The sequence below is a fragment of the Limulus polyphemus genome, unplaced genomic scaffold, assembly GCF_000517525.1.
Source record: "Limulus polyphemus unplaced genomic scaffold, Limulus_polyphemus-2.1.2 Scaffold470, whole genome shotgun sequence".
Classification (NCBI taxonomy): Eukaryota; Metazoa; Arthropoda; class Merostomata; order Xiphosura; family Limulidae; genus Limulus; species Limulus polyphemus.
Genome location: NW_013666080.1, coordinates 417961 through 427806, shown reverse-complemented (window position 1 = coordinate 427806; position 9846 = coordinate 417961). Strand labels below are relative to the sequence as shown.

At 32.3% G+C, this 9846-nt stretch overlaps 1 protein-coding gene across 1 annotated transcript; it reads right to left on the bottom strand.

Moving 5' to 3' along the window:
* Positions 1–1126: 1126 nt before the first annotated feature.
* LOC106458482 (trans-splicing factor Raa3, chloroplastic-like) lies at positions 1127–9512 on the bottom strand. Its single transcript, XM_013918001.2, has 6 exons — positions 9412–9512; positions 8219–8380; positions 6261–6560; positions 5464–5790; positions 3914–4219; positions 1127–2405 (listed from the first exon to the last, which is right to left on the bottom strand). Exons 1-6 carry the CDS (start codon positions 9421–9423, stop codon positions 2019–2021), a joined length of 1494 nt encoding a protein of 497 aa, XP_013773455.1. The 5' UTR covers positions 9424–9512; the 3' UTR covers positions 1127–2018.
* Between the last annotated feature and the right edge of the window lie 334 nt (positions 9513–9846).

Below are 9846 nucleotides of genomic sequence, written 5' to 3'. Positions count from 1 at the left end.
ATATTCCATAAGAACTGTAATACTTCACTCAAGCATCATTGGTCTAGTTTTTAATTAAGCAGTTTTCACTATCGTCTCTGTTGCATTACAAACTATTATACTTGACATTAACGAGAAAAGAAGCACACATTCATGTTAACTTATAAGAAGTTTCCAAAGGAGAAAAACTACGACTTAGCAAGTACACCTTCCTGTGAACTTATAAGAAGTTTCCATCTGTTAGCGCGTCATTTGTTAATAAATAATATAACTAAAATATTGAGATAAGTGGTCGCAGTAAATTTGTTTATGCGACATGAATTTGAATACTTTCAAACAATTTTCAAACAAATTTAATCAGTGAAAAATATTTGTGGATCTGTGGTCTATAGCTTGGTAAAAGTTGTTTATTAATATTTCCAATTAAAGGCAGTGAAGTAAGTTTAGGAAAAAATACACAAAGAACTTGCCAAAATTAAGAAACTGATGGTTGTGAAAACGATAGTCTCTCGAGAGTTATCACAAACAAATCCAAAGAGAACATCTTGATATATTAGGCACAAAGGTTATTTTTCATATTCAAAACATTATTAATGCAAAATATCCATTTATTATCACATAAATCTGTTTATATATCATTTGTGTTTGTATTAAAATTAATTTAGCCACGACAACATTTGAGCTAACATTTTTACCACATAGTCGTCATAGACGGACTTTTATTGACTGAAGGATTATTTTTTTCTGGTTTAAGGGCAGGTGGTTTATCTAAAAGAAATTAGAATCAAGTCATTAAGTTGTGTTTTACAAATAAACAAAATAATGAAAAGGAAAGATACAGCCTAGAATGAATGAATGATATATAGATGAGGACTTGTGATGTTTTAGTAAAATACATTTACTTTTACTTTAAAGTGCAGTAAGTTAAATGCTTAAAATTTACTAGATTATAAATGTAGTTTTTTTCTAAATTTAATTAATGTCTTACAATAAAAAAGGATTTAATATGTTTAGGTAATTAAAATCCCAAATGATTACAATAATTTAAGTATTTAAGACTAAATTTGGAAACCTCTAAACTTGTGGAAAAATAACAATTAAACATTTCAGGTTTTTTAAATGCTTCTGCTACATTCTTCTTTATTAGAACTTCATGTACATATACATATTTATTTATATATATACACACAAACACAGCAGTATAACTAGACTTTAACACAAAGAAGCGAATCGAAATAAACATAAGCATTGTTGTTGAAACCTTAGCACCACATTTTCACACAAACAGAGCAATATACACGCCGAGTTTACAAATAAAATTTAGCATGAAAATGTTTAGTCAAAAATCTTTTAAAATACACATGCTAAAATGTTTTTGAAAGTCAGATTTGATTATAATTTGTCAAATTAAAAATCATGTTATACCTTGAAATGTAAAGATTATTATAGTTATGAGCGTAGTGAGCGATTATTTGTCATATGTATTTCACTACATAACATCTTATTCTGTACTTCCCATAAACATCAAAAAGGCCTTGCAGACAAATCAGTTTAAATTTAGACAATAAAGTACCCCCAAGTAGCCAAATAAAGTAGGTTCTAAAGCTGCATAATTGGGCACATAATTCACATTTGTTTTATTAACTATAACCACAAGCTTAGTAATCTGCTGGTCCCAGTTTAAGCTATCACATTTTGAGAAACATCAACAAAAATCAGTGCATGAGCGTAGCTTGCTAAATACATTTTGGCCATATATATATAAGAGCATGATTAATCTATTTTATATAAGCTTTATTTTATACACGTGTCTTCCAAATAGAAACACCAAACACCTATTAATTTTAAAACATTAAAAAGCTTTATTATCCATCTGTTAGTATACCTAAAAAGTTCAATATCATTTAGGTAAAAACAAGTGTATTGAGAGGAAGCTGTGAACCTGTTGATATGAGCTCAGAACATCTGTGTAGAAGACTTAAAATAAATTGTCCGTTGTCGTTCCGGTTAAAAATGCTTAAAAAAGTATCAACGGCTGTTTATTGGTCTATGACAATAGCTGTGGGATACCATATGTAGTTGGCTAGCTTTGCCGGAGAAACAGGGGCGTATTTTGCAGCTGCAAAGAGTTCTTTGGCCGAGATAGGTTTTTGGGCAGGAGCAGGAGCAGGAGCGGCCACGGCAACCTCAGGTAGGGGCAAATACTTAACATCAGCAGTATCTGCTCCAGGTTCCACACCTGGTTCATTGCTTTTTACAGATGCCATAAAACCTTCACCATTGGCTGAGTAGGCTACAATCCTCTGATGTCCGCTTGGATGTTTTAAACTATAGGATCCTTTTATTTTGGCACCAGCATCTCCACTTTCTGATCTCGAGCTGGACCCCTTTCCTGCAGCAGCAGTATACATAAAGCTGAAAGGGCTCTAAAATATAACATTATAAATAAATTTAATAAAATGAAAAATAGTGAGATGTATTGTATTTGACAGATAAATAACATTTTATTTGTAGTCACTTTATCTAAGAGAAATTAACCTGATTCATACTAGTACAACAACAAAATAAATGCTTATTTTCTTAGACGTTTCCAATACTATTAAGATTATAATATTTAAATTCATAATAAAATCAATAATGAATACCAGACAGTTTAGCAACAGTTGTCTTACTTGGTCAACAGCAGTGTACATGAAATCAAAGGGGGACGGCTAGAGAAAATGAATAACATTGTATTAAACTGTCAGAGCAAACGATTTAGTGAACAGGTGTTTTCTTTTCTTATTAAAGTAAAAACACACGTTTGAGCTTTTTAGGCAAAAGAGTGGGATAACACTAAGAAAATATATCATCATAGAGTCGGTAGACTCTATGTTTTGTACACTATACAAATAGTGTCTTTAGGGATCCAACCCCTATATTACGTATGAAGTGAAGGCGTAAAAATCAGTATACATAATATTAAATTTGATTACACACATTCATGAAATACACTAATTTTCAGTCAAGGGAAAAAAATCTCACGAAATAAGTAATAAAACATTTTGTAAGTGTAAATGATACAGGTATGGCAGTGCCAAAAATAAAGCAAACAAGAATATAGGGGTGACATAGCTATACTGTTATACAGCTGTAAAATGTATATTTGACTTAAATATTATTGCAATTGGAAGTTATATATTCCTGACTGTTGGTATGCAGTCAGTTTAACATAATATCATGGTCATGTCAGGGGTATGCATCAATGTAGTGTAGATTAGAGCCTATGACTTGCGTACAAGGAAAATTTAGTTGAGTCAAAATGTATATTAATTATTACAGACTCTCGCTACGAGGTCGATCAATTCGACCGACCTCGTAACCATTTTGTACTCGTGAGTTTTATAGTGTAACATCAAATTTTAATATTGAAAGTCATCTATGGATGAATAATGTATAGCTGGATCATCTCTATACTATTGTTTGTATTCCTTTTGGCACTATCATTCTTACATCATTTTACATTTACAAAATGTTTTTATTACGTGTTAGTTATTTTAATGTGCAGAAATAAAACGCTTTAATTAATTGTTTTTGGGGTTTTTCTCTTTCTTCTTTCTGTTTTATTTCTTTAACTGTCAAAAATGCATACATATGTTTTCTAATAAAAATTCAGAGGTAAACGTGAGCAATATGGACTTACTTTGGTCATACAAAAGTTCCTTAACTTATCCAGTTTCTCTTGTAGAGAAAATAACATAACATTAAAAGAAATTTAATAATATTGCTTCGTAAAATGAAAATATATTTTAAGAAATATTTTCAAGAGCCAATCACTAACACTGCTGTTTATTTCTCAGAATTCTAATATTCTTTCGTCTTAAACAAAGTATAATTAAACTTATTTTCTCACTCTTTAAGTTAACAAAATATTAAGGAAGGAAACATTACTTACCGGACCAGATACTGGAGCAGTAGGTGCAGCAGGGGCAGGAACAGCAGCGGGAATAGCTGCTTCGCCAGGAATAGAAAGAATTTCGACATTATTCGGATTTGCTCCTGGTACTATACCAGGCTCGTTAGTCTGAATTTTTGCCATAAATCCCTCAGTTCCGGCAGTGTAGTCCACAATCCTCTTTCGTCCATCTTCGTCATCCAAGGAGTAAGTTCCTATAACGTTTCCGCTGGAATCTCCACTTTCAGACCGAGAACTGGACCCAGCTCCAGCAGCAGCGGTATACATGAACGAAAAGGGGGACGGCTGGAATAAATTATTAATATTGTATTAAACTTTCAAAGTAAATGAAATGATAAAACGGTATAATATCTTCTTAATTAAATATAAAACACACGTTTGAGCATTTTTGGCAAAAAATTAAATAACGGTAATTATTTAATCGTGTACTACTGATATACAACGTTTTAATTGTTTTGATATTCTTTCCCAACATTCTTCCTGTCCTATTACATCAACTGTCGGAAATTCACACAAGTATTTGTAATAAAAACTCAAAGCATAGATTTTCGATATTATTGTTTATGCTAAGCGGTACTCCGGTGGGATATCGATAAGTTTACGGACTTACAACACTAAATCTTGGGTTCGACTCCCACCAGCGGACCCAACAGATATTCCAATAGTTTTATTCTAGAACAAACGAAATATATAAACCAATAACAATATGAATTCACTTTGCAGTTAGAGAAGTCTGTTAGGTTATCCAGTTTTTCTTTTTAGCTTTCTGCAGTAAGAAACTTGTGAAGTGAGCTTATGCGCCCACGCACAGATAGACACAGCGACAAATAACTGTTTTTCTCCACAGCAGAGTTTAATATCTACATGAACTGAAATAATTAATCCGTGTTTCATTATGATTTGTTAAACATTTAATTTGTGAATAAAATATGAACGTGCAATATACGTGATTTATATGAGGTTTTAAAGGAACAGAGTTAAAAAATAACGTTATACATACGGAATTCTTATAAGCATTGACCAGCTCTAAAATGATATAATAATATTATATTTCAGTTAAACTATTTTACCATATGTGCTTAGTGAAATTAAAATAAACTTTGAGAAATACTTTCAAGAGCCATTTCCTAACACTGCTGATTATTTCTCAGAATTCTGCCATTCTTTCTCTTTTAGATGAGCTTGAATGTCAGTCGAATGATCAGGCAAACGGTTCTCAGTTCATAAGTTAACAATTGTAACTACAATAGACAAGGAACATGCAAAAACCACTAGTTTGCGCAAGATATTAAAGAAATGCCACAAAGTCAGTAACAGAATATAGTTTTTCTACAATATTCCTATTGGACATTTACCTAATTAACATATTTGAGTTGGTGTTAACTAAAAATGAGCAAGGACTAATATAGTACGTGAGCACAACACAATATGTAACCAATTACGTGGCATTTACTCAAAAAGGCATAATTAAATTTATTTTCTAACTCTTATAAGGTTAACAAAATGTTAAGGAAGGAAACATTACTTACCGGACCAGATACTGCAGCAGTAGGAGCAGCAGGGCCAGCAACAGGAGCAGCAGGGGCAGGAACAGCAGCGGGTATAGCTGCTACGCCAGGAATAGAAAGAATTTCGACATTATTTGGATTTGCTCCTGGTACTATACCAGGCTCGTTAGTTTGAATTTTTGCCATAAATCCCTCAGTTCCGGCAGTGTAGTCCACAATCCTCTTTCGTCCATCTTCGTCATCCAAGGAGTAAGTTCCCTTCACGTTTCCGCTGGAATCTCCACTTTCAGACCTAGAACTGGACCCAGCTCCAGCAGCAGCAGTATACATGAACGAAAAGGGGGAAGACTGGATAAAAATAAAACATATATAATTAAAAAATTGACAATAATATATGAAACGATCAAAACAACAACAAAAGACAATCAAAACATACACAAACCAATAAGGACTTCGTACAGAATACGTTCGAGTTCATTCAAATAGGATATTCCTTACGTTAAATTCCCCTTTAGTAGTGCAGTATAAATTCAGATATAGAGATTGCTATTATTTAAACTATGGATATCGTCATGTTGAAAGAAAACGGCGAACAAACATTATCAATTCTCATGTAAACTAATTAAATTAATAAATTCATTAAAGTAATTATTTTGTTTTGTGATCCACAGTTTTTGTGCATATAATATCAAGCTATCTTTGCCAGAAAATACATTTGTTTGAAAACAACTTCAATTACTATTAGGTATTCAAGGTCGTAAAACATCATTTACTTAACCGATTAATGAATAAATACTATTGTAAGTGTAGGTTCTTACTGGGGCTTCAGCGGGTCCTGTAGCTCCTACAACGCCAACTTTTGGTATTTGAGCAGCTCCTTCAAGAGCAATAATCTGAACATCGGCTGGATTTTCACCAGGTTTTATTCCTTGCTCGTTGGTGTGGATAAGAGCTGAGAATCCTGATTTGGAAGCAGTGTAATCAACTTTTCTCTGTTTTCCATCTTTATGTGTCAGGCTATAAGATCCACTCACTTTTCCAGATGGATCTGCACTCTCTGATCTTTGGTGAGCCCCTTTTCCGGAAACAGCACTGTACATGAAGGCAAATGGACTGGGCTGAAATGATTAAAGCAGTTAATTATTTCATTGTTTTAAATGCATAGACAAAAAATGCTATGGCATTATTTTGCTTATCATATTCCGGACAATAAGTTACGAAAGTTCATTAGACAAATACGTAAAAAAAGCTTCCATACTTTGTTGTAAACGACTTTATACACGTTTGTGTTAATTTGCAGGTAAATCCGTGGTTCTAACTTCTTTATCTCCATATGGGAGCTCCAATTTAACACCTTTCAACATACGAATATAAATATTTGTTCTGGTCGGCTCTTAACATAAGTTAGCCAAACGTGAAGACCCATTAAATCCCTTTTATTGTCCATTTATGGAACCCTTTACTGGATATTACGAGAACAGTTTTTATCTTTTACATTCTCTGAAGGACAAAAGTCTACGTGCAGAAGTCATTTTGACCAAAATAATGTGCATATTTCAAAAATTGAGTAAACAAACAGATAGTTCCACACATCGGTACAACTTATGATAGTTTTATAGATATTTTATACAATGTAAAAACAAAGTGTTGACCCACTGTAGGTTTCACACTACACGAAGTTCCTTCGGTGGGTTATTAGAACCCCTATGGCTCAGTAGTAAACTTATGAGTTCATGCTTCTAAAATTTGAGGGTGGATTTCTATGATGTGCATAGCCAATTTTGCAGCCTTTCATTTTATTTAATTAATTTTTGTTTAAAATGCATTATATTTATGGAAAACCCGTATAAATGTTATTTTTGGGGCCTTGCTTTCATATATTAGCAAATCAAATATACTGAAAAGATTTATACGTAAAATGAATCTTACGATTAATATTATGATTCTGCTTGTTAGGTAAATCATATTAAAAAGTAGTAGAAAGGTTTGAATATGTAAGGGTTTTTTCATGATACACATTATTTTGACGTTCAATAAACGTTATTTCTCACGTTATTTAAATTTTGTATGTTTTACTTAACAGCAAATAGAAACAAATATTTCTATAAAGTCAAGCAACGGAAACATTGGTATGATTTAATTGATAATGATGTCAGGTTTGTTTGTTTGGAATTAGGCACAAAGCTACACAATGGGCTATCTGTGCTCTGCCCACCACGGGTATCGAAACCCGGTTTCTACCGTTGTAAGTCCGCAGACATAACGCTGTGCCAATGGGGGGCTAACAATGATGTCATAACTGTGTGGATTAACATGAATGTTTTCAGAAAAATATCGGTACCTGCATTATACACGATGGGAAGGAAAATGAACAATAAAGTATGACAATAAGCCAGTTAAAGAGTCACTATTTATGTCTAAACATTACTTTATAGCCTCATACCTTTGGTGGTAAACATTACGTCAATACCTTTTCAGCTACTTTTATACAATAGTTTGATATAGAACTAAGAACACCCATTGTTAATTAGCTTTTACTTTGGGTTAACATAGTTTATCTTTTGTTTTGAGTTTTATACTATATATATTGGAGAAAAATTACCCGAGAAATGTAAATATCACGATTAATTCAGATTCTAGAATTCCTTGAAATAAAATATATCTTGAAAAATAGAAGTAAAATGTATTTGTGTAATTAATCACTCCATCCACATCTGGAGAAATGCCTTAGATTAGATAAGAAGAAAGAGAAAATTAGCAGATTTTCTATATTCACCTCTCCGACAGGGGGAGCTGGAGCAGGAGCAACAGGTGGGGCAACTGGTGGAGCAGCTACTGGTTTGTAAGCATGTGGCACCAGATGTAAGACTATAGGTGCGCCACCTGGCGGAAATCCAGTGCTGGCGCCAAGCGCCAACATGGAACAGAAGAGAATTATCTAAAAAGAAATATCAGATAACTATAGCACTTCTCCTTTTAATCCATATTAGTTAAAAAATATGTTACCTACGCTATTGTCCTTTTATAACTTGGTTCTTTTTACACTTTTCGAAATATTCTTCAACGAACCAATGTTTTACAAAGTTATGACTTATTCAACTTATTTAGCTTGAAATAACTGCTTTACTTCCTTACAATTCTAGGATGGTTATCTTAACGTCAATATTTAATTTCTGTAGTGAATAATGGTGTATATAAGACATTTTAATACTAGAAATAAACGACCTTATAACACTAAAATGTTGTTTTTATTTAATTAGACATGTTTAGAAGTATTTATAATGTACATTTATTTATTTTTCTGGTTAAGAGACAAAATGAACCCGTATAAAATCAGCTATTTGCAATTTAAATCTCGTACCTTAGTTGTTATAGCCAGATTTTAAAATATGTCTCTATCTTTTGACTTACAAAATTTTCCAATAGAGAAATTAGAGCATGTATTTTCTCACTATAAACATTTTCAACTCTTTTCTGTTCTAATTAATCAGAATTAGTGTTAAAAAGATTTTGAGTCAAGTGTGTTCATCTACAAAGCATTTACTATTTCCTTCCATGCATTAAATCTATTTTTATTTTTGATCTAATCATTTTGTCGATTTGTTATCATTAACTTTTAATGTCAAATATTGCGCATATTTTAATATGCCTCTTAATGTTATTATTGAAGTTCCAATATCTCTTATAATAGCTTATAATATTCTGGTAAAAACATAACATACTCTATTCTGTCAAGTAGGCAACGTCTCATAATTATTGAAGAATTTAAGTTTATTAACAATTCATTGTACGTTATGTATGCCCAATCTAGGATATATAAAATAATAATATCTTGGGGGGAAACTGGCGCAGAAAAACAGCTTGAATTTGTCCTATACCCAGAAATCTGGCTATAAGAAACGTTTAACAGATGATTTAGTAAATCAAGTTATATATATCTGTACAAAAACTTCCGGTCTGTATACATACCCTAAAGACCATCCTGAGCTGCTCTACAGTTGTCTCTCTCCGGATGGCTGATGTCTGCCACACTCATACGTTGACTCCCTTTTATATACCTGGACAGTGCAACATCTTTGGTATAAACAGAAGGTCGACAAGGTTCTTATTTTTTATTTCTGATAATTGCAGAAAATTATATATCTTAAATCGTATTACCAATAGTCTCTTACATCAAATTTTTGATGGCGCAGCAATACTAATACTAACAGCCTATAATTACATGACAGATGACCTCTGGATATTGTTTACGGAACCTGAAGATAAGATTAATATTTGAAACATACTCGTAGATATTTCTTGTCTTTAATATAGTATTTGATGCTAGTTTTACTATTTTATTTTAATTTTCACAAAATGAAAGTGGTCAATAGTAGCGTTTATCATTAAAGAATAACTTAGTCT